Genomic DNA, 23926 nt, shown 5'->3' on the forward strand with positions numbered 1-23926 from the left:
GCAGTTTACAGTGGCATGGGTGCCAGTGCTGATCCCGTCGCCCTCCCTCTCAGTTTCACTACAAGTACTCAAGATCATGCACTACATATAAAACTTTGGGGAAGAGGGATATGGGAAGGAATAAACACCAGAATGGCTCACAGATGCTTAAGACTACTACCTGTGTCCTATAGTAGCCCACCACCACTGTAGGATGAGGGTAAGGTGTTGACCACATCATGAGCAAAAGGACCTCCGGTACTGGTTCATAGCGGTATAGGACTGGAACAATGAAGGTCAAAAGTCAAGTCAGATGTCATCAGAAGGCAACCAAAGGGAGGAGCTAAAACAATAATGGTGCATGCTAAGGGAAGGCCAGGTGTTTACTGGTACAAGAGAGAAGAAGCCCAGCAAAGTGTACATTTGCCAATCAGGTTGCTCAGCTTTGCTGAGTATGATGCAGCCTCTTTCCCATTTGACCCATTAGTATTACTCCGCCATCTTGGCGTCGGAAGCCTTTGTATTCTCTGATGGGAAGAGATACTGTCTTGGAATGTGAAAGACACTAACATTGCTAGGACTTCTTTTGCGCTATGGGTCTCCACAGTTTCCAAGTCCTTTTCTTATGCTTATGGAGGCTGATATGTTCATGAACACTGTGAGACTCATTATAACCTGGAGTTTGGGAATATATGACTGCCGTAGCTTCCCTTAAAACTACTTTTCATTCAGTAGCATTTCTGTTTCAAAACACGGAGTACCATATTCTCAATTACAAACGGTGCAGGAGCAGGTGCCAGATGATATGCTTCTCTGTGGCCTGCACAATGCTATGAGTCACAGAGAGCAGATCTGTTGCCACCAGCTCTGTGCCCTGCTTGCAAAAAGGGCATAGGCTGGAGGCACATCTGGGCTTTTTATTACCATTAAAGTAGACTGGCCAAAACAAGAGGGGATTGTGCTTTCATTCACCAGAATATCAAGTTTTTATTATTATCTATCCAAAATAACATAGCAAGATATTGAAAAAAATAATATTGTGAAGGTGAGCATATATAGGTAGATATTTACTATCCTTAACTCTACATATGTTTGCCTTGATGATATTTATTTTCAAGTATGCAGATGTGGAGTTAAGAATAGTAAATCTACGCTTGCCTATATATTCTTACCTTCACAATATTGTGATAGTCGATATTTAGTCTATAATATTTTGACTGGACAATTTCTGTTCTATTTTTTGACATACATCCCTACCACCTTTACCATTGCCACCAACACTGCCACCATTCCCACCGGTGCCATCTTCAACAAAGATTACTAGGGCCACAGTAATCACTACCACAACCATTTCCAGTTCCTTAACTTCTACACTTGTCACTGCGGTAACTCTTTCTTTAACTGTCTACAACATCTACATATATAGACAACATTATAGATTCCTCTAGACTAGTGTAAAAGGTTAGACTCTTTGTTAGCAGAGACCCCACAGGCTTCCTATCAGTCTGAGGTGCTACTAGACTCAGTTCCTCCCACTGGCCTATCATCTCGATTTCTCACACAGCGTTTCTCGAAAAAGTCAGATTTGATTGTATCGTCTTTGCATAGACACCAGCAGCATCAACCTCACCATGGCAAGGCAATTCATACAAATCATTACTATTTCTAAACAAAATACTGTGCCCAAACATTACCAAGTAAGCTCTAATTAATATTGCATGGTTCTGTGATTGCAGAACTTATCAGGCCCGACAACCTTGGCAAATAGGTCACCACAGAAATATGATTCTCTTACTCTTCTACACCTAATGACTTTGACACCTTACAACAAAGATAGACTGTCCAAAACAAGAGGGGAGTATGCTATCATTCACAAGGATAAATAGGTATGTAGCACAGCAGAATGATCCTCCTTAGAACTGATATCATAATTTATAAAGCCTACTCAGAACATTGAAACAGTCTACCATCCACCAGGTCTTAACTCTTTCTTTCCTGACCAATTTAATGACCTTATCACTTTCATGTTAATGCACTACTCTACCACTATTTTCCTGGCAGACATTAACATTTCTTAAACATTGTCAAAAACATATCACTTCCAAGTTAGTGGAAATATTCTCCCCCATGACTTCAAACAACTCACTTCTCAACCAACTCACAGCAAAGGAAATATCCTTAATCTGACCATCTTTCCTCAAGATGTCATTTTTTAAAATATTTTTTATTGATTTTCAACCCACATACAATGCCCTTTATCACCAGGGGAACTTTGCTGGATACATTGCTCTTCCTCATGATGCCATCAACCTTATAAAACTCATTAGGCTAGAGTACAGGCCACCTTCCCCCTAAAATCTTCAGGTAAGCAGTCAAATTAAATCTAGGAAGACCATGGGACAATCTCTATATGATATATCATATGTCCATTAAAAACTTTCTAATCTCTTCACATTAGACATATATACCTTCCAATCGACTGACAATCTGTCTAACTACTACAAGATTTTGTCAATGAACAATATGAACAAGCCAGTACCACTTTTAAATCTGCCAATGAAAAAACCTTGCAGCACCTGGTACACTAGTGAAGTTAACATCAGCAAATGAATTACGAGAATAAGCAAAAAACATTGTTGAAATTGAGACCATATGAATCATTCTAGGGCTTAAGCTAGAGATGAAGACTCACAAAGACCTAACACTCCAGACCAAAGCAAAATATTTCAGATTAGTAATGCTGCTGTCAACCCAAACTACTATTCCTAATGGTCAACAATTGTGTCACTTCTAGTCAAAAACGCAACATCACTCTGCAATCAACTGTCATCACCAAGATTGTCAATTCATTTGACCAGAAAACTTCACATGCACACAAAAACTAAAAGACCCACAACCCTCAAGCATAATATTTACACCAAAATCTATCACCAAATGGTCAACCTTCAACCACCTTGATCTCCAATCCCTACTCTGAATCACCACAGCCTCAAAGCCTTTGTCTTATGTTGGTTATCCCAAACCAGCTAGTTTGATAAAGGTATGTGCTCCCGTTGATTCTCAAGATAGTCAATTTACCTTTTGGAGAAGAACATCCCCCTCATTGCCTCATTGCTAAAATTGGGATAGATCATTCCCCTTCTTGAGGAAACCAACCTCGACTCTCTGGACTTCCAATACTTCAAATCAGTCTCCAAACTTACTTTCTTGTGTAAAATCATACAAAAAGCAGCCTCAATACCTCTCCTGGGACACATGTCTAGAATCAGTCTTTTAATTGTTTATGAATTCTGGTTCCAACCAAAATGTAGCACTAAATGAAGAGAGTTCTTTCCTCCTGGTTCTGCTGCATTTAACACTTTAAACCATGAAACACTGCTCAACATACTGTACACCAAAATATGAGAGGAAGGTCAAGTGCTGAAATACTTCTCTGCCTTCCAATTTGTTCAAGTGGAATCTTTTAGATTGCCTACTATATTGCTAAAAATGTTGCTAGACCAAGTGTACAACATTATCTTCCTATTAAATCTACACATGGAACCATTGGACAAAATGATTCAGGAAAGTGCATCAACATACATAAGTATGTAGATGAAAGCTAACTTTGCTTGGAAATGCTGTAGCGTCCTTCCCTGGAACATGTAAATAATTACATCACACACAGAGCTTGGTATTACACATCTTTATTCCTCCGCGTGTAGCTATAAACGGAACATTCTACAGCATGAATTCAATCCCCACACCCAAGCACTTTGTAATAACTCGCAGACAGGAGAAGAGTTTAAGTGAAATCTTTATTTGGTTCCCACATGACAGAGCGGCATGCAAGCCAGCTCAGCATAATAATGGCCGGCAACCCGTCCGACCTAACTGTCATAAGTGATGTTCCCTCGTGAGCCAACGGGCAGTGCGAGGCAGGGGAGAACAGAGTCCACGCGCACAGGGCGCGCGTTGGACGAAACCACTACATATATCTCCTTTCCTCAGAGAAGAGAGAGAAACAATAGGGAAGAAGAGGGAAGGGGAAAAGAAGAGGCAAACAAGAAAGGTAGAGAACAGGAGGCGGAAGGAGAAAAGGACTAACGCCGGTACCTGACCGGAATTCTGACCACTCTTGAGCTCCTCCTTAAAACAGTAGGAGGATTACATGAATCAAGAACACTGCAGTCACCTGAAACAGAGTTGCGTGACACATCTAATGCATCAATAGAATTGCACATATCACCGTCCACATCTTTAGCTTTTACGACCTTGTTCAAATTCCACCAGTTGCGTCCATTGACACGAACAGCACTGCCACACACTTTGTCCACAACAACAGGTTTACTGAACTTTGACTCTCCTTTTTTTACAAAACCCTGTTTCTTTATTTTCACACAGTCGCCTACAGCAATCTCCCTGCTTGTGACCCGCTTCCTGTCATCAAAGTATACCTTTTGCTTGCATTGGACCACATCAACCTTGCGTCTGACCCTTTTTTCTAGCTCTTGTGGTGTAGTGTTGGATTTGAACCATTCTGTCATTCATGCAGGTCTAAATTCCGTACATGGTTTGCTGCTTCTAAGAAGTTCAAAGGGAGATACTCCCGTAGATGAATGGGGGGTGGTCCTGTAGAACCGCAACATTGTTCTTACCGTAGGGGGTACAACTTTGTTGTGTTCAATGGCCCATTTGACACAATCTACAATAACTCTATTGGGTCTCTCGACCAATCCATTGGTTTGAGGATGGTATAGAGAGCTTCTAAGATGTGTGATAGAAGATTCTTTAAGAAATTCTTCCACGTCAGATGACACAAATTGCACCCCGTTATCGGAAACAATGGATTTGGGGAATCCCTCTCTCATGAAGATCTCTTTCAGAAAGTCAAGTATCTCCCTTGAGTCAGCTCTTGATACAAACCTAACCTCTGGCCACTTTGTTAATAATCCATCATAACAATGGCAAATTTACACTGATGAGGCAGAGAATGGAAAGGCCCTAAAACATCAATGCCCAGTTTCTCCCACGGAGCTTCGGGGAGTGGTATAGGAGTGAGGGGGGGATTAGATGTGCGGAGACTCTTATTGCTGCTGGTACAAATGGTGCACTCCTGCACCAGAGCATCAATGTCCCTATCCATCTGTGGCCACCAGAAGTATTTTCGGACCCTACGTTTTGTGAGAGTGGCTCCCAAATGTCCCTCGTGTGCTTTTTTGAGGATGGTATTTCTAATGCTTCCAGGAGGTATTAGCTTATCTAGTCTGAACACTATTCCATCCTCTACAGAAAGTTCTTCACAGATTTTTACAAACGGTTGTAAGGCCACATCCACATTCCTTTCTTTTGGCCACCCCTGGATTATGTATTTCTTTACATCTTTCAAGACTTCATCCTTGGCCATAGCTGCATACCAACTTTCTTCCACAACTGAACACACATTCCTTAACTCAATACTAGCTATTATACAATCCTCTTTTTCATCATAATCAATGTCTTCATCACACTGAATGGAATCACTAGGAACTGGAGGCAAGCGTGACAGTGCATCAGTCCTTACATTTTTGCCCACTGCGATGTGTGTTACCTCAAAGTTAAATTGTAAGAGCTTTGATGCAAGACAAGCTATGCGTGGTGTAGCGTTGCGATTGTTGGTGTTTCCTAAAATAACAACCAAAGGTTTATGGTCAGTTTGTAATGTGAATTTCCTGCCCCATAGATAATTCTCGAATTTCTCAATGCCCCACCAATATGCTAGAAGTTCTTTTTCAATGACAGAGTAATGTGTTTCTGCATCCCTCAGTACCCTTGATGCAAAACCAATTGTATGTTCCTGAAGACCAACATCCTGTGTCAAGATTGCTCCCAATCCGTAGCTACTGGCATCCACAGTCAACGTGCATGGTACATCTGGTACAAACGGTTTCAAAGCTCTGACTGTGCTTAGTTGTTCTTTGAGCCACATAAATGCTTGTTTGCAGTCATCGTCCCACACAAATTCATTTTTATCTTTCAACAATCATGAAATGGGACGTACTTTGGTGGCATAATCCTGAATAAAAAGTGCATAAAACTCCGTTAGACCAAGCAGAGATTTAACCCCCGCTTTGTCTTTTGGAGCAGAAGCATCCAAAATGGCCTGGACAAGACTTGGCTTAGGTGTGACCCCTGCACTGGAGATGGTGTGACCCAAATATTCCACCTTGTCTTTTGAGAACACACACTTGTCGCGTTTAAGAACCACACCGTGCTCTTGAAAAATGGTGAGGATCTTGTCCAGGGTCATATCATGTTCAGTTTGATCTTTTGCAAATATAAGGACATCATCCTGAAATATCGCTATGTTTTTTATGCCTTTGAGTAAGTTGACCATGACTCTTTGGAAGACAGAAGCTGCCGAAGCCAGGCCAAACGGCTAGCGTCAGAATTGGAACATACCTGAAGGGGAGTTGAATGCAGTGTAATGGCGTGAGTCTTTATCAAGCTCTATCTGGTGGTATGCAGAGGCCAGGTCTAGTTTCGAGAAAACTTTGGCCCCTGCTACCCCTCCCAGCATTTCTGTGATGTTAGGTAAGGGGTGCGAATCCACCCAAATCACCTTATTTAGGCTGCGTAAGTCAATGCAAATTCTCAATTCATTATTTTTTTTCCGTGCAATCACTAAGGACGAAGACCAGTCTGAGGACTCAATGGGTTCGATCACACCTCTTTTATGCATGGACATAAGTTATTTTTCCAGGTCTTCTCTTATACTGAAGGGTATGCTTCTGATCTTATGTTTCACAGGCACAACATCATCTCTTACCTTTATTTTATGTCTGAACCCTTTCATTCTTCCTAACTCACCAGAAAATACTTTTGGATATTTGTTGAGCAGCTCTTCAACATGTGCGTGATCACGGATCACTAACACCTGTTTTCTGGCACCTGGGCATAACATCATGTTAAACAAACCTTGATGGAACCATCCTAATATGTTCAAACCATGCACAGCCACATATATCTTCCCATGTATATGCCTATTCTTGAAAATCATTACATCCTCAAAATAACCTAGGAGGTCTATTTTGCGCCCTTCATAGGATACTGGTTCGGGATCAGGTGGTTGAAGAGGTCTTTCCCCCCATTTTTCTCTGAAGAGAGATTCTGTAATCATTGTGATGCGCGCACCAGAGTCCACTAGAAGTCTCAAATTTTTGTCACCAACCGCAATCACAACATATGGATCCACACAGTCGTTAGGATCTCCACTTTAAAAACCTCCGTCATTCACTACAAGCACCACGTCCTTTAGTTCACTAAGAGTGTCATTGTTGTCACTGTCACTTGAGTCTTTGACACACCCTACACGAACATTACCTTTTTTGTGTGTCTGACACACTTTATCAAAGTGTCCAATCTTGCCACAGGAGCGACATACTGCGTTTTTCGCAGGACATGGTCTACCATTTTTTGTGTGAAAAGGATAACCACACTTAAAACATATATCAGTTCTCTTGAAAAAATGATTTTGTTGAAGGTCTTTTCTTTTTTAATAATTCGTGAGGCGTACCGGAGTGACCATTCAGTGTTTTTACTTTCAAGTTCTTTAATAGATGTTTGAGAAGTTTCTATGCTTTTTGCAATGCGAATGGATTCATCAAGAGACGGGTTTTCTAAAGAGAGTAGTTTTTGTCTAATAGTTTTGTCAAGACATTTACTAATAAATTGGTCATGAACCAGCTGTTCGCTAAAATTCTCAAATTCACATTCAGCGACCATTTTTCTTAGAACCGTTATGTAAGTGTCCACATCCTCATCCATCTTGTGCGCCCTTTTGAAAAATGTATGTCTCAACACTACTGCACTTGGTTGTTTATCGTATCTTTTAGCCAGTTTCCTTACCGTGCTTTGGTATTCATCAGGTTCCTCCCCTGCTTCATTTTCAGCCTCTGGTAAATGTTTGAGAGTGTCCCTACCTTCAAACCCTAAAGAGTGTAGCAATAAAAACCTTTTCCGTTCTGGTCTGAATCTGTGCACCCCAATTGCCCTCAAATAATTTTCAAATGCATCGAACCATTTTCTCCACACCACTGGTGGTTCTCCAGGAGCATCAAGAAACGGTGGTGGAGGATGGACAGCTTGCATGTTTTGAAGATAGATACCAAAAGCCAACAGTGAACACTGCCTTTTTAAATGTTTGTAATTCGCAAAATACTGTTGCACTCCAGAATATTACATGTAAAAATTCCTTTTTTCTTCAAAATTATTCTTCTCCCTACACAGAAAAATTCTGTCACCATCCTCGTTTATTTTATTCTCCATTGTAACTGGCCAAAGGAATGTTTTTATTTTCCTTTCTTACAAGTGTGCGTGCCACTGTGTTACGTTGCACGCTGTACGTTTTACGCTCATGAAAGGGTGATGGTAACACCACTAAAGACCAACAATAATGTTGCTGCCACAATTAGAAGAAAAATTCAAAATACCTTTTTTTTCCCTTGCTTTCCACACTCGTTCCGTTCCGCTTGTACTCGGAACTAAACCCACAGCATTTCCACATAAGTTGTACCTCTTTGGTTTGCACTGCAGTCAGACAGAGGGAGGAGCAAACAGGAAGACTGACAGAGGCAGTACCATCGTGCGCTTCCACCACAGAAATCAGAGTGCGACGACTCCACCTCCTCACTTCAGAAGCTCCGCTCCGTCCCTCAGCAACGTCGCGTCAAAACGTCATGTGTTTTCAAGGCTGGGACACAGCTCCTTGCTATCCAGTGGAAACAGCAACCCGCCTCAAGGTACGCAGAGTTTCGTATGTTTCTTCAGATGACAATTGGTTTTAAGCTGCAACCTGTTACCATGTTATTTTGTGGGTTCTTCGTGGGAACTCGAACTCTCGTCGCCATAATCGAGTGTAATAACTCGCAGACAGGAGAAGAGTTTAAGTGAAATCTTTATTTAGTTCCCACATGACAGACCGGCATGCAAGCCAGATCAGCGTAATAATGGCCGGCAAACCGTCTGACCTAACTGTCATAAGTGACGTTCCCTCGTGAGCCAACGGGCAGCGCGAGGCAGGGGAGAACAGAGTCCACGCGCACAGGGCACGTGGTGGACAAAACCACTACACACTTATGCCACTGTTCTATGGAGTCCATCAGGGACTCACAAGACATTACATCTTCCCCTTTGTTAAATACAAAGTAGAAACATATATATATCACAACTCTTCAATACGTCGTCTTGGTGCTCGAATCACTTGCCCAGATCTAGTGCTTGTAAGGCTGCAGAGATACAGGAGTAGTGTCAATGACTGGCACTGGTGACAGAGACAGTGACACAGTCATTGAGCTCTCTACATACTCAGGTGGATAAGTCTCACTTCTGACATCTGGAGTTGGCGAATGTCGATGCAGGTGCTTGAAATGCGAGGACTCTCACGTAATAGACTTTCCAGGATGGTGAGCAGTCACCATGTGTTCTTTACTAGTTACAGCCCTCAATGGGTCAACATCAAAAGAAGCATCAGACTTGCATTTCGGTTTCTGCCTGGCAATAACACGGTCTCCTCTTTTGAACCCAGTGCTCCTAGTACAGCGACACCTATTCACATATGTTTTCATTTTTCATTTGTGATATGGCTCAGTAATATGAAGTTTATCAATGTCACTAGAAGTTTCAACGGTCCATTTTAGCAACTTGGTTCCTACGTCTCTCCCACACATTAGGGTGGCAGGGCTTTCACCCGTGGTAGAAAGTGGAGTTGGCCTGTATCCAAAAGCGTAGACTGAAAAACTGATTTGAAGTCAAGCTTTTCTAGTGCTGCATGCTGAAAAGTCTTCTTGAGAGTGCTCATGAACCTCTCAACAACACCATTCTTGTGGCTTGTGGCCATAGAGGTGTGCTTTTCTGATGCTTGACATTCAGATGAGTGAGGAAATCTTTACATTTTCGACTATTGAAAGGAGGGCCATTGTCAGATTTACAAAATCGAAGGAACATTCTGTGTTGCAAAAATACTTTTGAATCTTTTAGTGACTCTGTCACAAGTAGTTGATGACAGATCCTCTACGAGGGTAAAATGGGAGTATTCATCAACAATGACAAGTAGATGATGTCCATTTTTAATGGGCCCAAAGAAATCAAATGCCATCTTTTCCCATGCATGCTTTGGGAGATCAGACAAGTTTAAAAGATTTGGAGTCGTTTTGGATGACAAGCAGTTGCCCAAATGACAGGCCCTTAATTCCTTTTCAACTCTTTCACAGTCAGACCCGCAGCGCTCATTTGGTAGCAACAATTCATGTGCCAGTTCAATGACTTGTTGTCTCAGACTCTCAGGTATGACAATTCTCGCTCCTCGTAAGATGATGCCTTCTGAAGTGAATGGAAGTTCTTCCTGCACATTTTTGAATTTCTGGTATTCTAGGCCATCAATAAGAGGTTACATATGTTTTCTTCAATACTGCTGTGTAATAATGTCTTTGAGCATTAGCAATTCTCGGTCTGCTCTCATAGCAGCACTGATTTGTTCTACCGATATGGCAGCAGGTGTACTGGATTTCACAAAGAAGTTAACATAAGCATCAGCCGCTTTAGAAGTGGTGCCCTGACACGGTATTATTACATGTTATGTTATGTTATCTGGTATTTATAAAGCGCGTGGCTACTCCCAAGAGTGTCCCTGCACTAGAACAAAAGAAGACCACATAACTGCAAACAGTACGTCACCCCACAGCAGAAATCGGTCAGATCCTAGTGTTGGAAAAGTCATGTTTTTAGATTCCTCCTGAAAGTAAGGCGGTCCGGTGCCTGTCTAAGAGGGAGAAGTAGGCTATTCCATAGCCGAGAGGCCACCACTTGGAAGGATCTTCCCCCCCCCGGGAGAGAAGGACCTTCAGAGTAGAGGTCAGGAGCTGAGCAGAGGACCTCAAGGTACGTTGAGATATATAGAGCTGAAATCTTTCCCTAAGGTAGGGGGCTCCAATCTTATGAAAAGCTTTGAAGACCAAGACTAGCGCTTTGAAATGGATTCTATTCCGCACCGGAAGCCAATGTAGGGAAGACAGAAAATGGGTCATGTGAGCCCTGTCAAAAAGATGGCCCTGGCCGCCACATTCTGGATCACCTTCTAGTTGGCCAAGTAAATGATCAGGGAGGTCCAAGTACAGGGAGTTCACATAGTCCAGTCTCAAAACCACGAGGGCCTGGACGACTGTTTTCCTGTAAGAGACTGGGAGCAGGGGGAGAAAGTTCCTCAGCATTCTCATCACCCCAAAACAGGGCCCTGCCACCGATTGGACTTGAGCCTTCATAGAGAGAGCAACATCCAATTTGACCCCCAGATTTTTCACGGTGGTAACTGAAGACAAGGGGGGAGACATGTCCTGCGGCCACCAAGTGTGCCATGCATCACATGGACGTGAGCCAAAGAAAATGATCTCTGACGTTTCAGAGTTACACTTCAGTTGGTTTTGTCTAAGCCAAGAAAAAACCTCTGAAAGGCAGGTGTTGATCACATTGCCTTTGAACTTGGCACCCTTCTCGCACATGAACAACAATTGAGTGTTTTCCGCATGCAACACTATTTTGGCACCATATTTCTCGGCTAGGAGAGCAAGACGGGCCATATACAAGGTGAACAATGCTGGGCTCAAAATTGAGCCCTGTGGAACCCCAATATTCATGGGAGGGATTGTGGTGGTGAAAGGCGGAGACCAGATCATTTGTGAACGGTTATTTAAGAAGGAGGTGAACCATCTCAATACTGTGCCTCCGAAACCGCCCTCCTTGAGTCTTTGCAATAATCTGATGTGGGGTATGGTATCGAAGGCCGCGGAAAGGTCCAACAACACCTAAACCGCATTGCCTCCTCTATCCAGCATGGCTTTCAGCAACTTCTAGCACTGCCGTTTCCGTGCTGAAATTAGCTCTGAAACCCGACTGGCTCGGGTGCAGAAGATGGTTGTCTTCCACGTAATTCGTGGTGACTGTATTGACATATTTCTCCAAGACCTTGGAGAAGAAAGGTAGGAGGGATATAGGCCTTTAGTTACCGGGGTCCTAAGGGTCTGCTGTGAGTTTCTTTAGGAGCAGGAGAATGTTGACGTGTTTCCAGGTTTGCGGCATGTGCACCTCCCGCAGGGCGGTGTTCAAAATCAAGTTTACTACAGGGTTAATCACTTCTGCAATGGAAGACAGTACTTTTGCTGGACAAGGATCAGATGGTGAGCGGGACTTAAGAGTTTTCATGAGTGCCAGGGATTGCTCCAAAGTAACAGCAGGAAAAACTTCACAAGGGAGAAATCAGTATTACAACAAGCGTCAGGGCGCAGACTAATTGCTGCCTCTAGCGCTCATGACTGAACTTCGAAAGAATCGTGGATGATTTAATTTTATCAGAGAAGAAACAGGCCATACGACTGGTCCAAACGCTCATGGGAACAAACAGGCAACTGATTGCCGTGGGAGAGCAGAAGCTTTTTACAAAATTAAAAAGTTCTCTGCTTTTATTGCCCACCTGATCAATATTTATGGAAAAAAAGAGTTTCTTTCCCTCGTGGACTTTCCTATAATGGTCTTTCAACACCTGTTTATAAATGGACTTCTAAGTGGGTCTGTAATTCCTCCGGCACACTTTCAAGGTGTTTACACACACTTTAACTTTTCCTTCGGGCTTCCGTAAAACAAGGGGCAGAAACTCGGTTTAATTTAGCTGCCCTCGGGGAGGGGCTGGGGGGGGCAAGTTCAAGGGCCCGGAGTTGTAGCCAATGCTCTAGAGAGTGCACATCCCTCTCAAGATTACTGCTGAGGGGAATAGCGAAGCGTCTGAGAGCGCACTGCATAGCCTCTGGCGAGATCAAATGGAAGGGCCTAAAACCGCTAGTGTGGGTTTTAGCCTGAGGTTGGGGCTGATCTGGCTCCCTACACACTTTAAAACCTATCAAACAGTGGTACGACCAGGTAAAGGCAAGGGGGACATCCATTTCGATCCGATTCGATGAGAACATCTGGTCCAGCGTGTGCCCTTTTTCATGGGTTGGAAGACAGACATTTGGGGTTAAATTAAGTATGTTGAGGGATTCACGCAACCTGTGAGAAGTATTCAGCAGGATTTTGATCTTTTCCTGTATGCTGCACAATTGTATAATCATATCCCTGCAGTCACAACCCCCACCTCACAATGCTAGGAGGCATCTTGGCTTTAGGAATACCCAAAATGGTGAGCAATGCTTGGTGATCTGTGACAACCGTGAAATGCTTCCCTTACAAGAACACATTAAAATGTTCACAAACCCATACCACTGTGAGGTTGTGAATAGGCATATTCTGTCAATGGCAAACTCCTGCAAGCATAGGCCACAGTACGTCTTGGTGCATTGGGATGTCCAGTGTGCTGGGCAAGGAAGGCACCCACGCCCACTGGGCTCACATGAACAACAACCACAGTCTTTCACAATTTTGGATCAAAGTATGCCATTTCAGCGGTGTTCTCAATTGTATGTTTGATTTTCTTGAAGTTTTGTTCACAGTCACATGACCATCGAAATGGAACATTTCATTTTGTTAAGTCTCCCAATAGGGCACTCAAAGTGGCAAAGTCATGTGTATACCTTGAACTGTAACTGGCCATACCAAGGAAGTATTGAAGTATAGTTACATCTTGTGGGGCAGAAGTGGATGACAAGGGCTTTCTATTTTACTTGGATCTAGAGTTATTCCCCCTTCAGAAAACATATGACTGAAAAACTTGAGCTATGTTTTGTGAAATTCACACTTTTCTGCATTTAAAGTGAAACCTGCATAAGCAAGTATGCAACACACTTCGTTGAGAGCTTTATCATGTTCTTTCTGTGTAGCCCCAAAAACTAGTATGTCATCACTGTAATTGAAAGCATTGGTGACACGCTGTATTACAGAACTAATTACATCCTGAAACAGTTCTGCAGCTGAAGACACTTCGAAACGTAGTCTCACGTATCTAATAGACCCAACATGAGTCGAAAAGGTAGTAATGTGCCAGCAATTTTCTTTCAGTTCGAGTTGATGATAACCTGTCTTCAAAGCAACGCGGGAAAAGACTTTAGCTCCATTGAGCTTCTTAATCATGTCAGCAATGTGCCGACTTGGATGTCATTCTCTTTCAATCACCTTTTTGCATTGCGCATATCAACGCAGATGTAAACAGCGCCTCCACTATTCTTTGGCACTACCAGTATGCAAGACACCCATATCATCCGACCAGTGGATCACTCAATTATGTCATATTTCAATTATTGTGATTTGACAATTTTGTTGAGCTATAGGACGGATGTCCTAATTCATTTTTAAGCTGCACTTTTTTTGTCTTGAGCTTTCCCAGTCCATGAAACAAAATGGAAACTGATTCACTATCTCATAAAAGGCATTGATGTTGTAGTTTACAAAAATCAGCTCATGTCAGCAGCAGTGCTGAAGCTGAGTAAACATGCACTCTATGAAGTGCCTAGCAGGGCATGAATTGGTGCTTGTACTTTTATCTTTTTATGTTTCACAGTTGCTATATAAATGAACCTAGAATTTGCAGTGGTATCAGAGCATCCCACGGATATGCTTTGGTTTCTGACGGGGTTAAACAGGACACTGGAGACAGTTCATTATACTTTTTCACTAGCATAATGTTTTTCGATGAGCCACTTTCCTCAGGTAACAGAAGTGTCCCTGTTAGTGTGCCTCAGGGTCCAGCGCTAACCAGACAATGTATAACATCTGCATGACCCCGTTGGCAGCACTCGGTGAATCCTTTGGGGGCGAGATTATATCATATGGAGACGACACTCAATTGGTCTTCTTCACGAAAGGTAAGATAATTACCTCGGATGCGACTAAACCCTTTTGGCTGTTATTCTTTGGTTTAAATTAAACAGTTCAAATGTAACACCAACAAGATGGAGGTTCTTAGCTTTGGTCACAATTTCAATTTCAACCTGCAGGTTCACTGGCTAGTAGAAGCTTCTCTGCCCAACCTGCGAGTGGACTCGGTAAAAAACTTGGGAGTCAAGTTCAATAATCAGATGACCATGCATAATCGAATCAGTACAGTGGGAGGCACGTGCTTTGCACTCTTGCTCTCTGCAAAATACATTTTGCATCATCCTTCTGTACTACTGAGAATAACAGTGGTACTGGCATTAATTCTGTCCAGGCTTGACTATGCTAACGCCCTTTATGCAGGTTTCCCAAAATACTTGCTGACAAAAAATGCAGAGGTTCAAAATGTAGCTGCACACTTGATGCTTCATTTACTATGCAAAGCACATGTCTCGTTGCATTTGGGAAACCTGCATTGGCTCCCTGTGAACAAGCGGATCACATTTAAGATAATTATTCTAATGCACAGAGCAATGAACCACTCTGGTCCAGTCTACTTGTCATCCAGGATACGTCATTACTTATCTGGGAGAACTTTCTGCTTATCTCGTGGTCACTTGGCCACAATTCCTATGGTCTGCCTTACCAGATCTTCCCATTCCTGGGACCTCAGAGCTGGAATAGGCTCACAGTAGAATTTAGGCAAATGGAAGATGAGACTCTTTTCAGACAGAAACTCAAGAAGTGGATCTTTACACTAGCTTCCTTTTTCCTCCTTTTGTTTTCCTACTCTCCGTCTAGTGCCGGGACACTCTTTTTGAGTGGCCGTGCACTTAAGAAATCTTGTTATTAATTCATTCACTGTCTATCATAAAGGGTATGGAGTACCCATTTACTTTCAATGTGATTTTGGGACAGTGTTCAAATAAATATCCCGCCTGAATTTGTCAATCTAGCTTTGACCTGCATTCTTCCTTGCAAGAAGCTAATCCTACATGTGCACGCAATTCAGTGGTCAATATTGACATCGCGCACACACCGTCCTCAATATGGCTTAACAATGACAGTGATGAACTGTTAGACGAGGAATTTGATGACAATTTGATGAGGAATTTGGCAACTATTGACCTCGTTCAGTTTCTACTTGCCTGCATGGTTGGAACGTCTCTGGAACTTTCTGGCATCCATTTTGTTGCCTCAACGTGATACACTTGATCTTTCCCTCGGTTTGCCAACCATTACAAAATGGTTCTCTTTCCCGCAGCCTTTGCATATCTGACCAATGGCAGGACATTTACCTTCATGTGGAAAATTAAATCCACATCAAAACACAACTTCTTTTTCTTTGAAGACATTGGTCTATGGCCTTCAACCTAGTATTTCAGCTTGCTTTTCGAACTGATTCATTTTGGGCCATTCCGGTCTCCATGTTAGCTGCTTGTCTGTCAGCTCTTTCTTCCTCTCTAGAAGCTATCAGTACTTGCTCCAAGCTGAGTGTCTCTTTCAGCATTCATCATTTGAAGGAATAAGAGATAACCATCTATTACTCTAAGACGCATGGCCTCTTCATCATTGAACAAATGTAACTTGCAACGCTTGATGAGCGACTCAAATCTTTTTACAAACTCATCCATCGTTTCACCAGGTCTCTGCCTTTCCTGACTAGAAATTTACATTTTGTAGTCAACATTTGGCATTGGATTGAACTTGGTGTTTAACGCTTCTTTGATTTGACGGTATGTCAATTCATCATTGTGTGGTAGTTTCTTTTTCACTCCTTTGACTCCTTCACCCGCCAAATTCTTCAGATACTTAATGATCTTTTTGTCATTTGCTTCTTCCAGCAAATCAATGAAATAATTGAAAGTTTAGTTCCAGGCGGTCTATCTGTTACCAGTATTCTTCTTTTTGGCGGGTGTTGAAAGGAGGCAATGGTTTTAAGAAGGCAACTGCATCAAAACCTGTGGAAATTTCTGTCGAAAGCAGAGCCTGCTCATGCAGCATTGACTGCCCACTGGTACCAACACCTCTGTTAAGCACCAGCTGTGTGATAACATTTGGGTCGTCGCGCCCACTCCTTGATGGTGAGGCACTGTCTTTTTCTTTGGGATTATTAGCGCTTTTGTTTCTTGCACAAGGTCTATTCTTCACCACTCTCACCTCTTTACATTGTACCTGGTTTCTACTGTCTTTAGCGTTTTGTTATATTAGAAATATTTTTCTCACTTTTAGTGCCTGCATGCATTCAGTGAACACTGCCTTTGGCGCTTTTCTGCACCTGATTGTCGCTGTCTATAGCCTTTTCATATGTATGAATGATGGCTCTATGGCGCATTGTCTCTTGTCTCGACTTTACCAGCAAGTTTCTAGCTGACGGCAAGCAAACTTTCTGTAATGCCTATATTCTCTTCATCGGTCTGTCACTGGCCGGAGCGGCGCTTTGACATCCACATACGCCAACTGTTGAATTCCCTTCAACTGAGACACAGCTGGTATGCACGTGCAGTTTGCTGAACCACAGCAAACTCTCCAGGAGAGCACTCTTGGTTCATCGTATTGCTGGATTTACGAAATCTCCTATCACGTCACCAGCTGTAGCATGTTCCCCAGCCTGGGTATGTGTAAACGAATACACCAAACACAGAGCTTGCTATTATATGTCTTCATTCCCCTGGGTGTAACCGTAAACTGAACAGTCTACAACATGAATTCTATCCCCGCACGCAAGCACTTAGGTCACTGTTCTACGGAGTCCACCAGGGACCATAATGGTCTCATCATCTCTAACTTACAAGACATTATGTCCATTCACTCAAACATCAAATCTGATTACTTTCCTGAACTGACTAGCAACCTGGGTGAATGCCTTTTCCCTTAAGCTAAACCAGAGTTCCCACTCCTCTGTTTGAGAGAACATCCTCCTCTAGTACAAACATGGGTTGGAGAACTACTATGTCTAGTCATCTTCCCCATGTTGATTTTATCAACAAGATCACTCATGCACTATCAATCAGAAAATAATGATCTTACCTCATACCAAAGTGCCCCAATATCACTACATTCTAGCACAAGAAACTCAAGCCTATTAAACCACTTGCAGACTTCAGAGCCGCGGTACAAGCCCTAGTTTGTCACACATTTATGGTGGGAATGCTATCATAGACAGGTTCTCCAAAGCTTTCCTGGCATCTCTCAAAGTCACTTTATATGCTGCTGCACGTCGTGTCTAAGGAACAAAAAAGTCAGTCCACACTACACCAATTTTTAAAAATAGATCTTGCAGAGATGGCCTTGCACCTTGCTATGCCCACCTACCCAAGACGCACACTCCACACCAGGGGAGGACAGAGAAATGTATTTTTCACTCTGGGCTCCAGCATGTGTCCCTCAGGTATACTTAAGTCCTGATGAGACCATTGAATTTAATGTGGGGTCAAAACATCGTCGACATATAATACAAACAATCTGGTTGTCATCCTGTGATTCACATATATGCAAGCGACTGTGGGCCTGTTGCAATGGATAAGGAATTGTGCAGTTGTTTCATACTAACACACTATTGTATTTTCTTGCACTATTGCTTCACTGAGCGTTGGGTGTGATGTCTTGCAAGAGGGTCCCGTCAATCCTATTTCTGCATGATATCTACAAAGCCCTGTGATTTGTGCTGTTCATAAAGCACTTTTTAGAACTGGAACCTGTATTATGCTTGCTCATTTTTTAAAGCTGTCTATACATAACTGAACCTTGAATGAGAACCGTGCTAACCACTGTCCTTCATATATAGAGAAATGACAGGTCATATATAGAGAAATGACAGGTCATTCCATTGACCAAAACATCAGAAACTCTCAGCTAAATTTAATTTAATTTAATTTAAAAAACATTTGTAAAGCGCGGCGTTCACCCAACGGTTTCTCTTATTAAGCTCCTAAAAAGTGGTATCACCTGCTAGAATAACTGATTCAGTTAAAACTTTCTAGCCTTCTGAAAGACTCTAAAAACCTAACTACTCAGCCCCACCAGAAACCCTGAAAATTACTATGCTCTTCCTCTTTCCAGTCCTTTCCACACCCACAATCTTATTTCCACAAAAACATCATAGAACATAACTCCATAAGATGCCAGCACAATCAACACCACTTGTCCACACACACAACACCATATGGCAAGATGCCCACTGTTGTATCCTGTTATCTCCTAGTTTCCTGGTGCTCCGCCAGTGTGTATGTGGTGAAATAGAATGTTGACAAGAGGATTGTTAGTATGAGTGTCAGTTGTAATGAGTGTGGCTGAGTAGCAGGATGCTGCCCCTGGTGCAGCATACTTACCATCTTAACAGTAACTGTAACATAGTCTGAATGAACCTGTTCTTGTAATCTACACTAATGGCTACTTGGCTAATTACCTACAAAGGCCTTCCTTCGTTTACAAGACCCACAATGTCATACATTTGACACAACCCACATAATTTGCCAGCAGGCTCACCATGATGCAGACCATTAATACTATGTGTAGTAGTAGAACTATAGTAGTATAGCATTACCTTGCAAACAGTATCCAAAAATTGCAGTTAGTCTACTGACCCACTAGTCTTCTAAACATTTCTGTGTTTTACAGTGCTGTGACCATTTCAACCCTTTACCTTCTGTACGTGCAAGAGGAAATCACTGAGCCGGAATCCTCCTTTGTGTAAGTCCTTCATCTTCCTTCCGTCTGTTAGCAACTGATGCTTCTGTGCAGAATGACTTGGTCTGATTAATTGATCTATTTTTTCTTCAATAGCACCAACACTACAAGCACCAACATTCCAACAACACACGTTCTACACACAACGACTTCACCAGGTGGGTGGTAAACGTTTTGCTGACTAACTTTGAACTATTATGGAGTCCATGTATATAATTACTGCCAACAAATGCTACTTATAGATCTTGTCTTTCTTCACAGCCTTCAGCAAAAGCACTTCTTTGACTACCACAACATCGGTTGTAAGGGCAATGGAAATACATTTCTGTGATATTTTGCCTTGTACGCAAATTTATTGCTGCCCTGTTCTGCCAAAAAAAAGATCAATAAACGGTCTGAATATTAAGGAAGAACGTAAGTAATATATGCAAATTTGGATGTCTCTGAGCCGCTTCTTTATGTGATCTATAATTGTAACTTACGGCAACCTACTAATCTTTTGAGTTTCTAATGTTTTTTTTAATTTTGCCCATGCTATTGTATTCTGTTTGTTTCTGATTCTTAAATTATTAACCTCTAAAATATTCTATAATGTCTAAAGTCCTATGTCTTTTTTCCGGCCATGCTTTCATGGGTCTATTACTTAGCTTTCTTTGTATAGTGACCAATTTTGTCATTTCTTATTTTGTCTGCTTTCAAAGTAAGACTATTTTTCCTTCTGTTCACCATTAGTCTCTTACCCCTCTCGCTAAATCCTTTGATCTTTTTTGTTACTTTCAATCTGTTGACTATCACTTTCTTCTATAAGACTGATCCAGTTATTAATCACCATTGTTTTGTATTCATTCAGTCACTAGAAACCCGGTAGTGAGATGAAGCTTGAAGGCTCACATGTCAAAACATTTCTAGGAAACTAATATTTTCACACTGGGCTTTGGTAAATGGTCAGACCTCGGGCCTGATGTGTGATAAAAGTCCAGTTTGGTATTTAGAGGTATTCATGGCAGTGCCATATACTTATTTACCTGACATAAGAATTTATAAATAACGTTTTACCTTAAGCTGCTTTGCTTTTAAAGTTAAGTAATTTTACAAGTAAGAGGGAAATACGGTTTTAGGAGACATAGGGCCAGATGTAGGTAAATATCATTTATCTATTCTAAAATACCGAATTTTACTGATTCGCTATTTTTAGAATCGGTAAATGATATGTAGCTAATGATTCGGTAAATTTTATCGAATCGGTAAATACCGATTCGGTATTTACCGAATCCGTATTCCCCATTCATTCCTATGGGCCTCGAGGCCTATAAGAATGAATGAGAATTAACGATTCGGTAAATACCGAATCGGTAATAGGGGGTAGACCTACAAGGGTGGCAGGGTGTCACATTGACACCCTGTTGCACCCCTGTATAGTGCATGAGTGCACATGTGGCAGACATACATGCCCTACGGACATGTATGTCTGCCACATGGCACTGAATAAAAAGCAAAAAATAGCTTTTTGAAAGGTATTCGGAATTTACCACCAACTAGTAGTTGGTGGTAAATAACGAATCCTTAAATGTAAAAAGCACTCACTTGAGTGCTCTCTACATTAAGGATTTGGTAATTTACCGAATCGGTATGTTAAGAATTCGGTAATTTACTGATTCCTTAAGTTACTGGGGCCAGATGTAGGTAATTCATATTTACCGACTCTTAAATACCGAATTTTACCGATTCGGTATTTAAGAGTCGGTAAATATGAAGGGGGGAGATGTAGGTATTACAGATTCTGTAAATACCGAATCGTTAAGATTCGGTATTTACCGAATCTGTAAATACCGAATCGGTATTGCCCATTGATTCCTATGGGCCTTGAAGCCCATAGGAATCAATGGGCAATACCGATTCTGTAATTACAGAATCGGTAAATACCGAATTTTGCAAGGGTGCAGGGGGTGTCACTTTGACACCCTCTGGCACCCCAAAAATAGGCATGTGCGCCATGTGGCACACAGACATGCCCTAAGGGCATGTCTGTCTGTCACATGGCTAGGTGTGCATGCACACATGTGCATGCACACCTGAATTCGGTATTTTAACACCCAATTGGATTGGGTGGTAAAATACCGAATCTGAAAGGCCTGCGGCACTCAAAGATGTGCTACCTACATGTGCTTTTACAGAATCGGTATTTTTACCGAGTCTGTATTTACCGATTCGGTAATTTTACCGAATCTGTAAATACAGATTCGGTAAAATACCGATTCTGTAAAGCATGCTCCTACATTAGAAAACCCTAATACCGGTCGGAAACGGCCGAAATCGGCCGTTTCCGACCGGTATTAGAGCTCCTACATCTGGCCCTAGATTCGGTAAATTACCGAATCCTACAATTTGGCCACCTACATCTGAAAAGCGTAATTACGGTCGGTAACGTCCGAAATTCGGTAATTTCGGCCATTACCGACCGGAATTAGGCTTCCTACATCTGGCCCAATGTGTTTTAGGTGAAGAAACCCATTTAGCCATAAAGTAGCCACACCTCTATCTCGTCCAGAAGAATCCAACTGAAAACCCATCATAGAAGCACATATCCTTTCTCTCTGCTGCCTTATTCGTCGTCATCAGCTGCCTTGGATTGCCTGCACTGGTTTTTCTTGCCAAATATAGTCCTGTTCAAATCTCTCTGTAGAGCCCATAGAGCCTTCTATCAGGTTGGTCTGCTCTTTATCCAGCATGTATATTAACATTATCTTCCTCAGAGAACGTTGTGCTCGGCCAATGCCAACCTCCTCACTGTTTCCAAGATTAAACAAGCATTGGCAAAGCCAATAGGTCTTGCCTATGCAAGAGCTTTTGGCTTTTGGCTTTGCCAATGTGTAGACCAGCATGGCATGGCTAATAGTTAGTGGTGTAGAGCAGAGTGTCGTGGAGTGGTATAGAGTGGAGTGATGAGGACTGGCATTGTGTCATGGAGTGTTGTGGAGGAAGTAGAGCGTCGTAGAGTGTCATACAGTGGAGTAAATTGGTGTGGAGTGGCATAGAAGGAGTGGCATACAGTAGAATAGAGTGGAGTAGATTGTTGTGAAGTGTAATGGAGGGAGTAGAGTGTCATAGAGTAGGGCAGCATTGAGTGGAGGGGCGTAGAGTGGAATGGAGGGGTGTGGAGTGGAGGGACGTAGAGTTTTATAGAGTGGAGGGGTGCGGAGTGGAGTGAAGTAGAGGATCGTAGAGTGAAGTGGCATAGAGTGTCAGAGAGTGGAGTGGCCTAGAAAGGAGTAGAGTGGAGTAAAGTGGAGGGGTATTGAGGGAGTTGCATAGAGTAGAGTATAGTGTTGTAGAGTAGTGTGGCCTAGAGTGGGGTACATTGTTGTAGAATGGTGTGGCGTAGAATGGAGTGGTATAGAGTGGAGTAATGTTGTAGAGTATTGTGGCCTAGAGTGGGGTAGATTGTCGTAGAGTGGAATGTCATAGGGTGGAGTGGCATAGGGAGGAGTAATGTCATAGAGTAGAGTGGCAGAGAGTGGCGTGGAATGTCATAGGTTGGAGTGCCATAAAGTGTCATTGAGTAGAGTGGCATAGAGTGAGTAGAGTAGTGTCTATGGAGTGGAGTGGAGTGAAGTGGCATGGAGTTGCATAGAGTGTCATAGAGTGTTGCAAAGTGGAGTGGCTTAGAGTGGTGTAGAATGTTGCAGAATGGTGGGTCATAATATGCTGCAGAGTAGAGTAGTGTGGAGTAGTGTAGAGTAGAGTAAAGTGTCATGTGGAATGTGTAGGATGTTGTGTCATACAGTGCTGTGTCGTAGAGTGGAGTGGCATAGAGTGGAGGGCATGGAGTGACGTAGAATGTCATAGAGTAGAGTGGAGTGTCATAGAGAAGGGGGGCGTACGGTGGTGTGGAGTGACTTAGAGTGCAGTGGCCTGTCATTGAGTAGAGTGGAGTGACGTGTCGTAGAGTGGAGTGTCATTGAGCGGAGTTTCGTAGAGTGGCGTAGAGTAGAGGGGAGAGAAGAGGTACAGAGTGGCATACAATGCAGTAGAGTGTTGGAGAGAAGAGTGGTATTGAGTGGCATAGAAGGTAGTAGAATGTTGTACAGTGGAGATGCGTATAGCGGTTTATGGTGCCACAGTTTGCTACCACAAGGTGTGGTAGCAAACTGACATTACAGACGACACATTTTCAATTGAAATGGCCATTACATTTGAACAGACATACAGTGTTACTGGTAAAACTACATAGCGCACAGACGAAAATGTGTGGAGATGGCATCTCTTAGTGTATAGGTTGGTTTTGGTTGTATAAAAATGTTTTTTTCCATCACACTTCAGAATTGCAAGAAAATGTGCTTCATTTGTGCTTTCCAAATTCTGTTATATTCTGAAATATCTTCACAGTTCATTTACAGATCTTTACATTTTGTTGTGTGCTAGCAAAAAGCCTTTCCTTCAACAACCT

At 42.4% G+C, this 23926-nt stretch overlaps 1 protein-coding gene across 1 annotated transcript in view; it reads left to right on the forward strand.

Annotated features, from left to right (window-relative positions):
- MYRFL (myelin regulatory factor like) overlaps positions 1–23926 on the forward strand; it is an 874676-nt gene that overhangs the window by 729723 nt on the left and 121027 nt on the right. The window contains exons 17-19 of the mRNA XM_078673905.1: positions 19411–19482; positions 19576–19637; positions 19741–19893. Coding sequence (XP_078530031.1) covers positions 19411–19482; positions 19576–19637; positions 19741–19893 — 287 coding nt within the window. The remainder of the gene's footprint in view (positions 1–19410; positions 19483–19575; positions 19638–19740; positions 19894–23926) is intronic.

This window comes from Lissotriton helveticus, chromosome 1_1 (assembly GCF_964261635.1).
Source record: "Lissotriton helveticus chromosome 1_1, aLisHel1.1, whole genome shotgun sequence".
Lineage (NCBI taxonomy): Eukaryota > Metazoa > Chordata > Amphibia > Caudata > Salamandridae > Lissotriton > Lissotriton helveticus.